At 51.3% G+C, this 17,643-nt stretch overlaps 1 protein-coding gene across 1 annotated transcript; it reads right to left on the reverse strand.

Moving 5' to 3' along the window:
• Positions 1-13,799: 13,799 nt before the first annotated feature.
• On the reverse strand, positions 13,800-16,894 carry LOC120645067 (transmembrane protein 45A-like). The gene is made up of 2 exons (XM_039921810.1): positions 16,146-16,894; positions 13,800-14,619 (listed from the first exon to the last, which is right to left on the reverse strand). The coding sequence occupies exons 1-2, from the start codon at positions 16,499-16,501 to the stop codon at positions 14,076-14,078; spliced, it is 900 nt and encodes a 299-aa protein (XP_039777744.1). The 5' UTR covers positions 16,502-16,894; the 3' UTR covers positions 13,800-14,075.
• Positions 16,895-17,643: the final 749 nt, after the last annotated feature.

A 17,643-nucleotide genomic window follows, 5' to 3' on the forward strand; every position in this document is an offset into this window, starting at 1 on the left:
TGGCTTGTATAACTGTTTTACTTAAGTTGGTTTTGTAATAATGTTTTGAACTGGTTTATAATCATTACTATGCCTGTGTTGTAAAATTGTGGTTGTAATATCTCTGAACTCGCCTTCGTGCGGGGTATGCTTGTTCGATCCGAGAATCGGTGGTTGTATCGGGACGTTACCCGGCAGACCAAAAATTGTTCCGTTTGAAGTGCGTTTGAACTAATGTTGCCTTTATGGTGATGGCCTGCGCACTTGAGCCGGGATAATTTAGGCGGTTCTGCCACAGCTTGGTTCTCAAGAATGCTGTTAGCTTGTCATTCATGGTCTGCTCTCGTGGCCGCTTATTGATGAGAGCATTGGCTAGTGCTTCCAGTATGAGGGTCTGGTTATGTATTATTTGTGACAGGTCCCCGAGGGGTGGTGGTGGTGGCAGTGGCACTTCTCCTTGATTTCCTCCTCTGTTCTGGCTCACTTCTTGTTCTCCCTGAGGAGGGTTCTGTCCGTTGAGCGGTACTCCCGTGCCAGAGGCTGCAGGGGTCTGGTTGTGGGAGGCCTTGGTACTGCTTCGGGAAGCCATCTGTAGATTGGGTAGAGTCTTTGTGAGATTGGGATTAGGATAAGTGATGTTTAAGTTGTTTAATCCGTATTTTTGAAAAGGCAGAATTTACCTTCCGCCGAAAAGCACACAAACTAACAACAAGCACACAAAACAACAAGCACAAATAACTTTATTACTGCAAGAGAGAGTACAACATGGGGCCAAGACTAAATTGCGTACTACACGTCCGGGTACAAAGGTCACAACTAAGGGTACAACTTAAACCAAAGGGGCTGGGAGGGTAAAACACTAGGGTGGCGTCGGGCATTCTACTCGCGGGGTGTGCCTTCTTTCGGGGCGGAACGTGCTTCCAGGGGAACGGACAACTCGCCATCTTCTAGGTTTCCGTTTTCCAGGGGTTCTGCAGCAGCTTCTCCTTCAACGGCGGCAGTAGACCCTTCAGGGTTCTCGGGCGGGGCTTGTGGGGTTCGAAACAGTGGTCCCCATCCTATGACGGGCGTCCCGAGTAGAACATGGTCTTCCCCAATTGCCGGGACTGGCGTTCCACTTCTGGTCCATTCTTGCATACGCCGGTCCCGGGCCTGCCTGAGGCTCTCCTGGGCAATCGCTTCGCAGCTGACCGTGGCTGCGGCTCTTGCCTCGGCTTGGGCTACCCGGATCTATTGCAGTCTTACCGCGAGCTCTGCTTGCTCGGCTCGATGGACTTGCTCCCTCAGGATGCTGGCTTGCTTGTAAAAGAGCTGATCCAAGGAGGCTAGGTAGGTAGCCACTTGGTGCAGGGGGTCTTCTTCGTGGCGGCGCAATTCCAGGCTTCTCATACGAGCTTTCCAAATTGGGGTTTTGATGGCCGGAGGGAAGAACCTCATTGGTGTGGGGGCGAGGTGTCCTTCAAAAATACGGCATAGATAACGGAGTGCCTTCCTGATGGCCAAGGGATAGGTGTCTTGGTGCCCAAACCCTGTGGCGGTCACTTGCCATGGCTGGATGTCGGGGTAGCGGTCACTTCTGGCGATGACAGGATCACCCTGCAGCGGAGGGTACCATGGTGCTTGTACTCTCTGTTGTAGTACCTTGGGCGTTCCATAACGCCAAGGCTTTCTAGGGCATTGATCAAGAGGCTGGGGAAGCCAGGTGTAGCTTGGCAATTGCCCTAGATCCATCCTTCCTCAGCTATATGAAAACAAAGATAGGGTGAACAAGCTTGCACAAATATTTGGGTACAAAGGGGATAGATGGTACTTATTATTACAACATGATGGGGTACATATTCCATGAATACATGATTATTAAGATAGAGGCTCTAGCTTTGGTGTGCTACTCTCCTCTCATGGGGACTCTTTCTTGATCCGGATAGGGCATTTCTTTGGTGGAAGACACTGCTCCATCACATCATCTTCGGTCTGAGTACCCCTATCCCAATGGGTTTCTTCGGGTTCTTCTTCTATCCACCCACCTACTCCTCTGTGAGCCTCGTGGTCTTGCCATTGGGCTTGGAGAGTGGCTAGGGAATACTCGACTCGTACAGCTCTTGTCTGTTGTTCCTCAATTTCTTGGATTGCCTTTTCTGCCCTGCGGATTTGGTGCTTCAGTTGTGCCGCCTGTTCGCGGTAGAGTTCATCCAAGCCGGTGAGGTAGATGGATAGGTGGGAGACCGTATCTTCTAGGTCTTCTTCTTCTCTCCTGAGTCCTCTCATTCGGGCAATCCATGAGCGTCCTCTTTCTCCAGTAGGCGGGAAAAATCCCATAGGAGTCCGCTGAAGATGATGCTTGTAGACCACACGCAGACGTCGCAGGGCTTTTCGGGCGGCCTTTCGGTAGGTGTCTGGGAAGCGAGAGCCAGTGGTGGAGATGAACCAGGGGTCCACGTCAGGGTAGAGGGTGCTTTTTCCTACGAAGATCATCATGTCGCACCGAAGGGTGCCCATGGAGTCGTACTCCCGGTAGACGTACTCTGGTGGGTCCACAACTCCGACGCGTTCCAGGCTGAGTAGCAATAACTTAGGAAGGCCGGGCTCTGCGTGGCAGATTCCGCCACTCCATCCATTGTCAGCCATCTGGAACAGGGCAAGAATCAGCGGTGAGTGTTTGTGTGGAAGAAGGATTAAGCAAGGAAAAGTCCTAATGTGAAAAGGCCTGAAAAAAAAGGTCTCGCTCCTAGGGTCACATCCTACGGCCAACCTACGGCTCTGATACCACTTGAAGCATCCCCTCATAAGAGAAGACTTAAATGTGATACAAGCATCAGTCCTAGGAGGCTGATAATACATTTATTACATCAGATGGTACATCACCGTACAACTCTACGCGGTACTGGGCAGTGAAGCGCCACTATCGCGAGGATAACAACTAAAACCCACACTACTGTAAGGATCGCCGGGGTGTCCGACCCTAGAGGGGGAGGGGTGAATAGGGTCGCTAATTCGCTTTCTAACTTAGGGCTCAAACTACTTGCATAAGATAAACCTAACACATCCTACACATGCTAGTTATGACTAAGGTTTATCTATGCTACTCTCTACTTACCCCAAAAGACTTGCAACCTATAGCCAATCCTAATCAAACTAACTAGGAAAGTAAAGGCATGCAAGATAGAGTAAATACTGAAACGTAATATGGTAAGTAATGTGGTAAGGGCAAGAGGGATGCAAACTCCCGAGTAGACACGGTCATGTAACGTGGTTCGGCTCAAACGCCTACGTCCACGGGACACCGAGGCTCTTCCGATCACCGTCTTGCACTAGGCCACCGAGGAGCCCCGGCAAGCAAAGGCAAGTGCCCACAAGACACCGAGTCTCGTGCACCGCCACCGTCTCTCTCGGTCACCCTGCCGAAATCCACTACGGAGCTTCTCCACCAAGGAGGAGGTCTCCTCTTCCCCCGTACAAAGTGTCGGCACCACTCCACACCAAGTCTGAGGGTCATCGACGGGAATGCTTTGCTTGCCTCGGCAAGACTTCTCTTAAGCTAGCTCTCTCAAGAACTAAGCCTATACAAGTGCTCAAAGCACTCTCTCAAAGCTTCTCACAAGCTAGATATAACACTAAGCACTTCTAGGATGGGTGGTGATGGATCTTTGCTTGGGCAGCACTTTCTTCAGCTCTTGAGGCTTCTAACCATATGCAGCAACCGGCCTTGGGGGGTATATATAGCCCACACACCCCAAAAGAGCCGTTGGGAAATGCTGACAGAATTCCTGAACGCCGGTTGATCCGACGCTTCCAGTTTTGTCATCACCGGTTTAACCGGTGAGTGCATTTTCCCAGCAACTAGCCGTTACTGCTCCAACGGCTACTTGATCAATTGCACCGACGCTCTTGAATTCATCGTCGGTATAACCGGTGAGTGCAAGCTCAGAAACCCCCAAAAAATGGATTCTCTGGACAACTGCACCGGCGCTCAATTTGAGCATCGCCGGTCTAACCGGTGCTAAACCCTAGCCTCAGCTTCTGGGTCCATTGCACCGACGCCATCATTTTTCCCATTGTTGATTCATCCGGTGCACTCTGCTGACTGAGTCTCCACTGAGCCCATTGCACCGGTGAGTGTAATTTGCCTCACGTCGGTTTAACCGGTGAGTGCAAATTACCTCTGTCTTGGTCCTTTCGACCTGATTTCTTCGAGGTTTGTATCTTTTCATCCCTTAGACCTATAAGCCTGATAATGATCATCTTAACACATATATTAGTCCAAGTGTTTTGTGTGTCATCAATCGCCAAAACATTATATTGAAATATGGCATGAGAGGCCATTTTCGCTACAACTACGACATTAACTACGAAGAGGTCATCACAATCTTGCACCATATGGAGCTCCCAATGGGTGACCCTATCCACAAGCAAGGTTGGGTGTAGGACGGAACCCCTACTCAACGTCTTTGGAAACGAAGTCTGGATCTTCCTCTGTAAAAATTAGAAAAGGGGTGAGTACAAACATACTCAGCAAGTCTAACCACACCCACGGAGGGGGGGTATATACAGAATATAATGCACCGGGTAAATCAGGGATAAGGCTAGGGTTTAATTTGCGGAAAGCTAATTTTTATGCATGGGTTTATTTAAAAGAAATGGGTTTTCAAAGCCATTATCTTGCACTAAGTAACCCTTAGGATTGATCCACACAGGATCCAAGTTTTAAATTGCTACCGGACTCCTCATCCGCCGTAGCACACGGCACAACTACCGGACACTTTTCCAAAATAACTCACGCCAACCCATCTATTCCCAGAAGAAACACTAGTTGTGTGACCAAACCGTAACTCACCTAGTACCGTGGGCACCGCTATTCAAATAGATTTTAACTCTGCAGAGTTGTGCAACTTAATTGTGACAAGATGACACACCAACTCGGTCCTTAATTGTGACGAGATGGATATCTCCCAACCTTGCTCAACCACACAAGTACGAGCACACCATTGGGCAATTCACACAGAAGTGCCATCCATCCCGTCTAAACTCATCTTTTGAAAATTCCATATTTTCCCTTCCCACACACTCACACACTTTCCTTTATAAAACAAGTTGTACCGTGTTTAAGGTCCTAAGCGTTCTAGCAGCGATTAACGTCCAAACAAATCACATTCAGACATTAATCTAGGTGGTCAAGGAATGGTTATAGCAAATCAAGGGGTGGCTATCCAACCACGTTTTCAGTAGGCAAAACATATGTAGTTTCGTAAAACAAGCCAATAGGTTGTGTTTATAAAACTAAGACAAAATATGCATCAAAGGATCGGATTGAACTTGCCGTTCTCAAAGCCTTCCGAGAAGTCCTGATCGAGGTACTGTCCTTCGGGTTCGGATTCGCAGAACTGGTCCTCGTTCGCTTGCTCACAGTACTGCTCATCGACGGGTTCTCCCTCGTTCACACCGTGATCTACGATGCACACAAGCAAGCACAGAATCAAGAAAAAGCAATAAAGGTTTTATCGATGAGCTCGAATCGGAAACAACTAAGATATGGGGATAGGAGTAATATTTTTGTGCGATTCTCTAATGGCATGGCCAAAATTATATTATAAATGGCGTGATAAAGTTTCAGGTCGATCGGAGGAATTTTGGCGCATGAAATGACGAGTTAAAGAGAGGTTCAGGGGTTAAATAAGGGTCCGAGGGCCTATTTGTAAATATTCTCAGGGGTGAAAGGGCTTGATTGTAATTTCTAGAAATATTTGGGGCATTCTGGAAAAGTGTAGGGGTCTATTTAATATTAAGTTTATATGGTGAATGGCTAGTTCCCTAAATAAATAAAAGTGGGAGGGCCTTTCTGCAAAAGTGTCATACAAGGGGGGACTCTTAATAGAATAAAAGGAAAGGGAGGGGCTTTTGGGCAAAATAACCCTTTCTTCTCCCCCTCCCTTCCCGCAAAATAGGAGAGGCGCGCCGGGGCGCCGGCGGCGGCTCCGGCCGGCGGCCTAGGACACTAGTGCGGCTGGGAGGAGGGGGAAAGGGGCAGGGAGGTCCGGGGGTTTGATCCCCCCTCGATTTCAGGAAAGGAGACCCGCTGGGAGGGGAGCCATGGCGGCGGGCGGCTCTAGCCGGTGCGGCGGCGTTGCTGTAGGGCCTGGCGGCGGCCGGGGCTAGGGGAAAACAGCGAGGGGAGCGAGGGCACCCTACTGCTCTTCTCACCTTGGGCTGGGATGGAGCGAGGAGGTTGGCCCATGGGAGCCGGCGGCGGTGGACAGAAGAGCTTGCGGCGGCGGCAATGCAGAGCTAGGGAGGAGGGCCGGAGGTGGCGGTCGGCATTGTGGAGTTCGAGAGCGACGGGGAGGCCTACTTGTAGGTGGGGTAAGGCGATGGAATGGGCGGGGTGCGGCGGAGGCCGGCGAGCGGTGCGGCGAGCCTTAATGGTGCTCGGTGTCGCGGTGCGAAGGCGGCGTGATTCGTGGCGGCACCAGGACGACGCAACGGCTCGGGCAGATTCTGGCGGTGCGCAGGCACGTGGAGGGGCCCCGAGCACTGTGCTTGTCACCGAGCGGCTCGAGCGGCGAGGCGGCGGTGCTATTGATCTGCAGTGCGGCTCGGTGGCGTGAGCGGCGAGGCGGCCAGGCGAGGCACAAGGAGGCGGTGGCGGTGCAGCGAGCCCCGGGGTCGCGTGGAACGCGTGCTGCGCACAGGGCGCGCGCGTAGCGCGTGGGCAGGCGGCCAGGTGGCGCGGCGAGCGGCGCGGCCACGTGGTGCTCGTGGGCCGGGGCACGCGCGTGGGAAGGGAAGGGGGTACGGCGTGCGGGGCAGGTGAGCAGGGCGCCGGGGAGGGAAGGGGGTACGGCGTGCGTGGACGGCACTGAGCGGGGCAGGCGCGCGCGTGCGCGTGGCCGGGGAGCAGAGAAGGAAGGAGGAGAAGAGAGGAGGGAGAAAAGAAATGGAAAAAGGAATAAGAAAAAGAAAAGGGGGAAAAAGAAAGAGAGAGAGAGAGGGAGGGAGATCGCGCCGGCGCTGATCGCTGCGACGACCGCGACTGGTCAAGCACGCGCGCTGGTCGGGCGTGATGCACGGAACGAGGAAGAACAGGGAGACGGGACGGCGATTGAAATCGGGTGTCGGGACAGCGTAAATTTTTGGGAAGGAATTAGGGGTTTAGGGATGATCGAGCTCAACGATGAAAAAGTTTTGAAAATTATTTTTCGCACGTGATTTAATTTAGTGAATTTTTGGGCTGTTACAACATGTCGGGGCCATCTTCCCCATGCTCACCGCGGACTCACGCAGAGTCTGGGCGCCGCCCGAGCTGCCGCGGCCTTCATGGCCCGCATGCCAAGGGGCCCTACCCGCCCCATATAAGGCGTCGTTCCGTGCCCCTGAAGCCCCAACCCAAACCCGCCGCCTTCGCCTCGCGCAAGCTCTAGCCGCCGCCGCGCCATTGTTGGGAGCTCAAGCTCGGAGCCGCATCTCGGTTCCCCGTGACACTGTTTTTCCCGACGACCTCAAGCTGCCGAATCTTCGCGCCAAGGTAGTGAAGCCGCAGGCCCGTTCCCCCCCCCCCCTCGCACTATGCTTCGCTTGGAATCGCTCGCCGTCGCCGCCGCTTCGCCATGCACCGCCGTGAGCTCCACTCCACCCGTTCTAGCCCGCGCCGCTGCCCAAGATGGGTTCGCCGTTACCCGTTCTAAAGTTATAATCTATCTATTGGTATTCTATTGGATTAATCATAAATCTAATTTAATCATTAAAAATCTACAACTAATTTATTTTAAATTATAAAAATATAAAACTAGTGGCAATTTTTTTCAAAAAATTGTAATCTATCTATTGGTACTCTATTGGAGTTGGATCTTATTTATTACTAGACTAGTTTGTAAACTCGAACTCTGACAATAATTAGACTTGTTCCTTTTTAATGAAAACTCAATATCCATTTAATTTGGTTAATCAAGGATGATTGAGTTTGAATCTAGCCTCCTGGAACAGATGGATTATAGTGCTTCTCAAGTATCATTAATGTATTAAGTGTCTCCAATCTAAACTAGATAGCAAGTTAGAATGTCATGTAACCAAATCTTTCTTATATATGTGATAACTTAGAAAGATCATGTAACTGTTTGTTAATTTGCTTCGTCAAACGTAATCTAGTTAAGATTTGGACTTGTATGGTGTTCGAATGTTATTACATACGTGATATTAACAAACGTTGCCTTTACTCGATATTTGAAGGAATATTCGTGCTTGACATCATCCTCATTCGGATCGCTCGGTATTTGACACATATCTATTAGTATTCGTAGCTGAAACAGTCAGCATTCGTATTTGTATCCGAGACTATCCATGTTCAAATCATAATCTGATAAAAAAATACGCAAAAATATAGTATCAGTGATATCCATTCACATCTGATTCGTCTACATCCCAACCCGGCTTTAATATTACTTGAAAGGAATTGGTGCCCTTAGTCTAAGATAAGGAGAGAGTTAATTATCAAAATCTTAACCTATGCTCTTCATCTAAATTGCACAAAATATAAACAATAATATGCTACCTAGCTAGATGGGGGCCGCACTAGAGATAGAGGATGGGATGGAGAGAACATGAGGAGAATGACGCATAGGCCATGTTTGGATACCAGAGTTATAGTTAGATTTGGCTTTTTGGGGCTCATCTAACCCAAAAATATCCAAAAAGGTGGGTTATATTGGGTTAGATGCATCTAATCCACCCAAAAAACTATCCCCTAATGGGTGTTTATTGGGGTTAGATTGGGGTGGGCCCCACCTTTTTTCCCCCACTTTGTCTCCCCTCGGATCCCTATGTGGCGCCCCCTCCGCGCCGCACCCCCGATCCCCCGATCCACGCCGCCAGTCCACCACCCCTGATCTGCGCCGCCAGCCCGCCACCCCTCCGATCCGCGTCGCGAGTCCACGCCTCAGAGCACCGGCGGCCCCTCCAAGCTCTGCCCCTCACAGTAGCATCCGGCGGCGCCTCTTCTTGCTCCATGACCGGCCAGCCCCCGCCAATCCTCGGGGGCCGCTCAGACGCCTCGGATGTATCCTCCGCTGATGTCACCACCCGTGCGTCTTCGCCCCCTCGGTGCCGGCGGCACGCGACGCCCCTCTCCCCGTCGTCATCTACTTCCACGGCAGTGGGTTCATGGCGCTCTCCGCTGAAGGCTGGCTATCGAGCTGGCTCGGCTCGGCTCGGCTCAGCTCGAGCTGGCTCGTTATGATAACGAGTTGGCTTGGCTCGGCTCGGCTCAATATTAGAGCAAGCTAAAACCTTGGCTCGGCTCGGCTCGTTTGTCAGCTCGAGCCGCCTCGTTTAGCTCGTGAGCCAGCTTGAGAAGACCTCGAGGTAGAACCTGCGGCTAGGGATGAAGGTGGCCTACATGGCGGCGAGCGCTGACGCCCCATCCTCCCTCGGCGGCGGCGGCTATGGCACAGGCGGGCGGATCCCGCCCATGTGCAACTCAGCAGAGGAACGTGCGCAGGGAGATCGACCAGCACGGCTGTAGTAGTGTGTGCACCTGGCCGCCTGCGCGAGGGCCGCAGTGCAGGCTGCCATCGCCCATCTGCCTGGCTAGAGGAGCGGAGGACCGGGGCGGAGGCTGGACGTGGGCAGGAGGCGACGCTTTGATGGGCAGGGAGGCAGGGACGGGGGAGGGGCGACGGGATGCTGGCCGACGGGCAGGGCGATGCTGGGAGGGTGGCGTCAGGGAGATGCAGAATCAGGGGGATTCGAGGGACTCAAGCCAGGCAGAGGGAGAGGGGTCCGCGAGATGGGGAGATGGGGATTCAGCGATGCTTGTGCTGGGCTGCTGCGCTGGCTACTAATTGGCTTTGGCTTGATTCGGCTTGCGAGCCGCTCGCGAGCCGGCTCGAGCTGGCTCGATAAAAATTCGAGCTAAAACCTTGGCTCGGCTCGATAACAATTTTCAACGAGCCAAGCCGAGCCGAGTCATTAATGAGCCGAGCCGAGCGAGTTATCGAGCCACGAGTTTTTCGTCCAGCCTTATCTCCGCTGGGTCACACGTGCGAAGGGAGTTCTTGCTGGATGGCGCCACTACACCCGGCCGGGACTACGCGGTGGCGCACATGTGCTGCGAGGACGCCGAGGTGGCCGAGTCATTCCCACCGGTGATGGTGGTGATCAGCGGGTTCGGCATGCTCAAGTACTGGCAGGGCGAGGTACGTGGAGGCGTTGCGAAGGAAGGGGAAGCCGGTGAAGGTGGTCGAGTATCTGGACGCCATCCACGGCTTCCACACGTTCCCGGAGATCGCCGACACTTGCAAGATCGCCGCAAGCTTGTGGAGGAGGTCACACAAGAGCTGGCCACACCAGATCTGGCTGGAAAGAGCGTTTAAAGGAGCCAAATGATTGGAAAAATATATTTATTGTCGGTCTAACCCTTGCATCCAAACACTACTTTAGTTAGAGTTAGTCATGAGCTAAAAACTAACTCTAACATCTAACTAAGCATTTTTTACGGATACGCGTATCTTAAAAAAACCGTGCACTGTGTAGCGTAGTTTATGAATGGAGTTTTGTGCAAATGTGGTTGGTCGACAGAGGGAAGAAATACGTCATGCAACAACATAAACATGTTTTTTTTCTCTTATTGCATTCTCACGAAGTAGCAAGTTAACAAATAATAATTGAAAGCCATGCACGGCACACGTGTAATCGTACATCATCCAAGCATACAGATGGTACATATGATGAAGCAGCCATCTATGTCGCCCCGCTGAAGCTGCAGCCTTGCTACTAGCAGGGGTCCGAGAGACAAGCTATTCCTCAGAGGCCTGTTCGTCGTCATGGCGAATGATTTGCTTCACGATCTCACTGACGAATGCGCCGATGGCGCTACCTGCAATTATGCTGCCCAAACCTCTTCCTGCAGGTAGTGGCGGCGGCTGGACATTGGGCGGCGGTCGTGGCGGCTGGACGTTGGCCGCGACTACTCCAACTTGGGGCGGCACTACTTGTGGCTGCTGGACAGACGACGACCCAAAGACGCATTCCCAGTGGAAGTTGAACATGCAGATGGCGCAGTTGTAGGCGTGAAGGCCGGCGAGGGGCTTGGTGCAGAGGTTGCAAGAAACGGCGGCGTTGTGGTGGTAGACTACAAGGAGAAGGTCGTGCTGGGGGTGGACGCCGCTCCCACAAATGCGTTGGGGCAAGGAGGGGTATCCGCCACCACCGACGCTTGTCATCATCTCCACTCCTAACACTCTTGTTCGCTTATTAGCTAGCTTATAATTGTGAAGTGATGTATATGGAGTCGAAAAGCCCATTATTTATAGACCATTTCGTCAAGGGTTTCGAGCCAATGATAGTAATACATGGCTCTCGGCGATTAGACCAAGTCCCGGTGCAATACTCCATGGCCCTGTTTGATACAAGGGATAATCCTTAGCTCTCACGTTTTAGCTCCAAATTATCCCTCATGCATCCAAACAAATATGTGAGATAATTTTGAGCTAAAGTGGATTATCGCTCCCAAAATCTTTAGCCTTTCAATGAGTGATAATAGTACTAATTTTGCATGGTCCCCACAAAAGAGGTGAGTATATATATGCACGCACGCCTAGACATGGGGAATGAGAGAGAGGGTGGGCATTAATTAGCCTATAGATCCAAATAAACAACCTACTTGGGCTAATCTTTAGCCTACCAATTCAAGCTAAACATTAGCCCTCAAAATTAGTCTTGGGCTAATGTTCCAAACAGACCTCATGTTGGATGGTTTCAAATGTATTAATTGCACAACTAGATAGGATGTCTACTAGCTTATAATCAGCTGACTGACCGGGCACGGCTCTTGACAATAAGGTATTGGCTTATTACCAGAATTGAAAATTCTAGATCCACTACAGCTCAATGGTTCTTATTAATCGGCTGGTGCCATGGTTTTGTTTTTGAAGCGCGCGCGTATGTGCAGCATTCTCTAGCTAATTAAACTTTTCCTGGGTTCCCTATCTCAAAAATGCACATCCACAGCAGCATGATTCAGCCAAACGTCCACATATAAACTCATTAATGGAGTCAAGCGCATGACAGCGTGGGCATGTCTGAACCAGTCCTTGCCTCCTTAATCAGATGATGGTGCAGGAATGGGACGGAGACCAGAGAGGGGGAGCAAATAGAAGTTTTTAAAAAATTCTCATCGATAAGAATAAATAAAGGCTTATGTTCCAAATTCAATCTGCCATGTCTCTACTCTAACCGCCAAGGAGACACAAGCCAACTCGACTCGTAACGCGCTCACCCTATGATCGGTTAGGAAAAGGCTCGCTGCAAAACGGAAGCAAACGAAAAGCAATCTACTCTAGCACGGCACGACACGAAGCGGAAGTAACGTTTTACTCATCAGGTGCAAAAAAGTTTTTTTTTCAAAAAAGACTTCCAAAAGAGTTTTCTTCATTAATAGGTATGCAACATTTCAATAATAATTAGCAAAGCTCAAAATTAAATGAAAGTAAAATTTAACGAAAAAGCCAATCAAGAAACTCCCTAAAATAATTAGAACTAATCATCATAGAAGAGTCCCCTTAACTAACTAAGCATGCAAAGGCAAATAATTAAAGACAATTAATATAAGGCCATACCGCCATACCAGGAACAAAAACTAATCAAGCATGCGAATTGCTTCAGACTCAATAGCAGGAGCAAAGACTAATCAGCTAGTTTAGCCATGGGAGCAGAAATTAAGTAACCAATGCAATGCAGAGACGAAATGCAAATTGAGTTGGATTGGTTTCTACTCTCTGTGCCTGGGCTGCGTGCCGCTGCTAGCACTGCTCTCCCTCCTGGGCTGGGCCACGTACGTCCCCCGCCGCTGCAGGCTTCGGGAAGGCCTTGCTGCCAATCTTGTACCATTGGCGCCGGTCGGACAAGCGCTCGCCAGAAACGCTGCTGGCGCGCGATACACACCCGAGCATCCCACTCCAACCGTCCAATGGGGTGCACACCCACGTGCAGGTGCCAGCGTGAAGACTGGCGCCACACTCCTTCCCCCCTCCTTTTCATTTTTCATTTTTTTCCATTCCATCTTTTTTGTGTTATATACTATTTTGTACATGTGTGTACATCGCGGACAAATTATACATAAAATTCTCTAAAGAACATTCATAAAGATAAAAAGTTATAACATATAAGTTGTTCATACCATGAAAGTGGTGGCACAAAACTATGAGCAAGAAGAGTTATGCGTATAAGTTACAACTTTCTAAAAATGAAAAGTTATACATATAAGTTGTGTATAAGTTGACTAGAAGAAGCTAAGTTATACATACAGTTACGTGCATCGCAGAAGTGGCGCTACAAAATTACACTCTTATAAGTTATCAGACAAAAGTTGTGTGCATAAGTTATGTAATCGTGGACATAAAAAAACACGCAAAGGAAATGGCGGGCAGCAGGGGAGGAAAACCAGAGTTGGAAGCGTAAAACACAAAAGAAACGCGACAGAAGCGGAACACGACAGACGCGGAAACCAAAAAAAGGAAAGGAGGACCTGTCTTAAATCGCTCGCTGCTACCTGCTTTGGCGCGCGCTCACTGATTAGAATACTCCGCTCCTGATGCCTCTGATCTCATTAGCAATCTTATGGTGAAACTGAAACCGTGTCAACAAATCAAGGTTCCTATCAATGCACTTCTTGAAGCCCTTTTTTTTAATTTCTAGAACAAGCGAGTCCAAAATTTCATTACTCAGTCAGGAGCAACGAGATGGATAGCTAGTACATGGGAAAATATAGAGGCTGAGATTTGGCTACACTGTTGGAGTTGCTCCAACAACACAGATTGCTATAGACTCTTTCGCAATGAACACAGAACTATCCTTCCTTCTCTTATTCTATTCCTCATGTAACAAGCATACAAAATCAGTGAATGTTACAAATCAAGTTAAGCAACTCATGAAACCTTTCGTAAATTTCAGGAGAAAAAGCTCCGGTAATTTCGCTTTAACTAATCCCAAAATGTACACTCCCTACAGTAAGCCGAGCTCTCAATTCTGAAAACTCTGAACGGCCCAGCAGCCAGTTCATGTACACCTATACCAAATCCAACAAGAATAAGAGCAGCAGCTAGCTGCGGCCACTAGATCGCGCACTCCTCCTGGGCGGCGGCGGCGCCGGCGCCGGCTCCGGCGTGACCTTCCATCGCGGCGACGTGCTCGTCGTGCATCGCCTTGAGGTCCGGGTGCCCGTGCCTGGCCGCGGCGACGGCGTAGCAGCCGAGCGCGTACACGAAGGCCAGGAACACGAGCCCGAACAGCTGGAAGTTGGCGAGCTGCTCGGCGCGCTCCTGGGCGGCGTGCGCGCGGCACTCGATGTGGCCGCCGGCGTCGCGGGCGCAGCCGGCGGGGAGCATGGGCCCGTACAGCGTGAACGCCGTCTGGTAGAACCAGAGGCCCTGCAGGGCGATGAGCACGCCGGAGGCGAGGTCGACGGGGAAGCTCCCCGGCAGGAGCGCGCCGAGGACGGTGGCGGCGATGCAGAGGCCGATGAGGACGACGAGGAGGTAGTGGTAGTAGCCCTCCAGGCCCATGTGGGTGGTGGAGTGGAAGTAGAAGAGCACGAACTCCGCCGTGAACGCCGTCGCCGCCGCCAGGCACAGGACGCCATCGGTCAAGGGCAGGTACCTGCAGCGAGCACCTGTTAGGAACCTCTGCATGATAGATCATCTCTAACTGAAACAATGCCAGGTGGGTGAAAAAATAAGGCCTTTTTCGATCCATTATGCAGTCACAGGTCCACCCAGTGCCCAAATTACTGTCACTTTGTACTTCCAAAGGTAAGAATTTTAGGCACACTCTTGAGAATTGAGATACAGACATACAGCTTCCAGCAAAAATTCCTACTTTATCAAACAAACTCTGACAGCTTAGTGCTTGCACTGAAACTGAACCTGTAAAGAATGTTCCAACCACTGAAACCCACATTGTCCTCCACATGGTAATGAGGTGATGATTGCTGTGTGCCATATTACTACTTTGCAACGAGAAGCATCATCACTCCCTTGAGTTAACAATGGTTGCAGGGACAACATAGCAAGATAAAACAAGATGGCAAAATGATTGCAGCAGGAAAAGAGAAAAGGTTGAGCAGGGATTCCATTGCACTACGGACAGTATGATTGCAGGGGAAAAGGTTAAGCAGGGACTCACTCACCCATAAGCTTACTGGGGGCCCAACACTACTCAAATGCAAAACAGAGTCAGGCTGCACTTGCTACTGTACTTGGCAGCAGTGATACCGTGGCCCCACCTCCCACTTCCAAAGGCAAAAAGAAAAGGGACACACATAAATATCTCCATGAGCTCTCTTTTTGTCCTGCTCAAGCATGGCAGTTAATCCATGCCAATTCAGATTCTGCCCTGATGGTATTCAAAACAGCAGACTGAAGAGGAGTTCATGCCCCGTCAGAGAATTAACAACTAGTAATATAAGTACTAATAGTAGTTAGTAGACACTGAGGAGGATCCACTTACACCAACAGTGTTTGCAAAAACATCTAACATCTTTCCTCCCTTTTGCAAACTCTGGCTGCCTATTGGCTCCCTGATTAGAAAGGCACACGAGATGCATTCAAAAAGGCAGAGCACTAGGAAAGTAGTAGGAAATTTCTCCCACATGAAAAAGCAGTCCTGGCTGCCATGAAAATACCACCAGTACAGGTACTTGCCGCCATTTGGTAGCCGAGCTGGAGCAGCTGGGCCACATGGCTCGCCCTGGACCACCAGCTAATCCTGGTATAGTCAGTCGGTGGGTCCTCTCCTCTGGCGACCACTCGATCAAGAACACCACCGGATGCGGACGCCGGAATGGTCAAAAACCATCTGCAGCGGGGAAGATTCGTACGCCGCCCAACCAACCCAACCAACTACCCCACCTCCTCTTCCCTTCAATTCACATCTGATCGTCGTGTTCGTTCGTTCATCCCAAATAATCCCAGTCCTGATCTTGTTTTTGGAATCAAAATTTTTAGCTTTTGGTCATGTCAAGTTGGAACGAGTAGGAAATTGAAGCTGGAATTCTTGTCGAGAAAGAAAAAAAATGGGATCTTGGTCGTGTGGATCGCGTTGGTTGGTTGACGCTGATCCGTGCAGGAGTAGTAGTGTGCTACTAGAAGAAGAAGAAGATGAGGAGGAGGAGCTGAGTGGCTGACCTGGGGTGGAGCTGGGAGGCGAGCGCGAGGGCGCCGAAGAGGAAGAACATGAGGAGCATGCCGCCGTGCTCGAGGTCGTTGAGGTGTGCGGGGTTGACCCCGCCGGCGGCGAAGATGCGGAGGTGCGTGGAGTAGAGCACCTCGACGCACATGTCCGCGAGGGCGCCGCCGGCGATGACGTAGAGCTCGAGCAGCCGCAGCGGCGACGACGAGGAGGCGCAGGGGACGGGGTTCCAGGCGCGGACGCGGAAGGCGGAGGGCGCTGCGGCGAAGCGCGACGCCGCGGACCAGGCCCGCCACAGCCCCACGAGCAGGAACAGCGTGCCGGGGAGCGCGTGGCCCTTGAAGGAACCCATCGGGGGAGCGCCGGCGGGCGGTGTTGGTTGGTGGGGCCGCCGCGCCGGAGGGTGGAGCTCCCGGGGCTGGCGGATCGCGGGTTGACTTTTGGGCGCGGCCGGCCTGGAGAGAGGAGGAGGTGCGGAGGCGGCTGCCGGGGATCGAGTGAGGCGAGGCGGTGCTAGGCGGAGGCGGAGCGGATGATTGGGTGATGATGGCAAGGGGCGGAATCAGAATCGGGGAAGCGTAAAGGGAAGGGAGAAGAGGGGAGAGGCGACGATGGTGTGGTGTCCTCTGTCTCTCGCACGCTCTGTTGCCGCCGTCCGAGTCGTTGCTGTGGGTCGGACCACGCCCAACCCGAGCTGGTGTAGCGGCGGGGCAGCGTGCGGTGGCGCTCGTGTGTGTACGAGCGAGTACAGCGGGGCAGAGCAGGAGAGACGAGGCGGCGGCGTGGCCTCGCTGGGGTTGGGGCCTTGGCCGCCTGCTGCTCTGCTCCGCTCTTGTGTACTCTGCTCTGGGATCTCCACTCCCCCTGCCCAATCACCTTGTCTGTCGCGATGGAAGCGATCGATGCGGCTGCAGCTGCACGGCACAGCGGCAGGCGGCGTCGTGGACTCGGCTCGGCTCGGCTCGGCTCGGGGCCTGTGCCAGCGCCGCGCCGCGGATGCGGTGGGGGCAGTGAATGCGGTCGGCGGAGACTTGTGATTCCCTCCAAGCCTCCCAACCACGAGGGGTACTTGAGCAAACCGATGATTGTTTAATGAAGCTACTGCTCGCTCCTAAAATTTGACTGCAATCATGTGTTGGATCTTGCATCCGTTCCGGACCACATTTATTTATTTATTTATTTATTTATTTATTTATTTATAGCGACAGAAATTCCGTTACGGCATTTAGCGATATATAACTGACGTTTAGCGGGCTATAGCCGGTTTTAACGGGCTAAATGCCATAGCGGCTGCTCTTTCTAAAAGCTATAACGGTCTATAGCGGAAGCTATAGCCGACTATTTAAAATCTTATTTATATGCATGCTCAACGTATTAGTGCGCTTGGTTAATAAACTAAACTAGCTTGATTTTCCGTTCCTCCAGAATATGAATTAGTTCTCTGCTAATATAACATTTTTTATTCTTTCATAGTATTAGAGCACGGCTAATAGA

This window comes from Panicum virgatum, chromosome 8K (assembly GCF_016808335.1).
Source record: "Panicum virgatum strain AP13 chromosome 8K, P.virgatum_v5, whole genome shotgun sequence".
Classification (NCBI taxonomy): Eukaryota; Viridiplantae; Streptophyta; class Magnoliopsida; order Poales; family Poaceae; genus Panicum; species Panicum virgatum.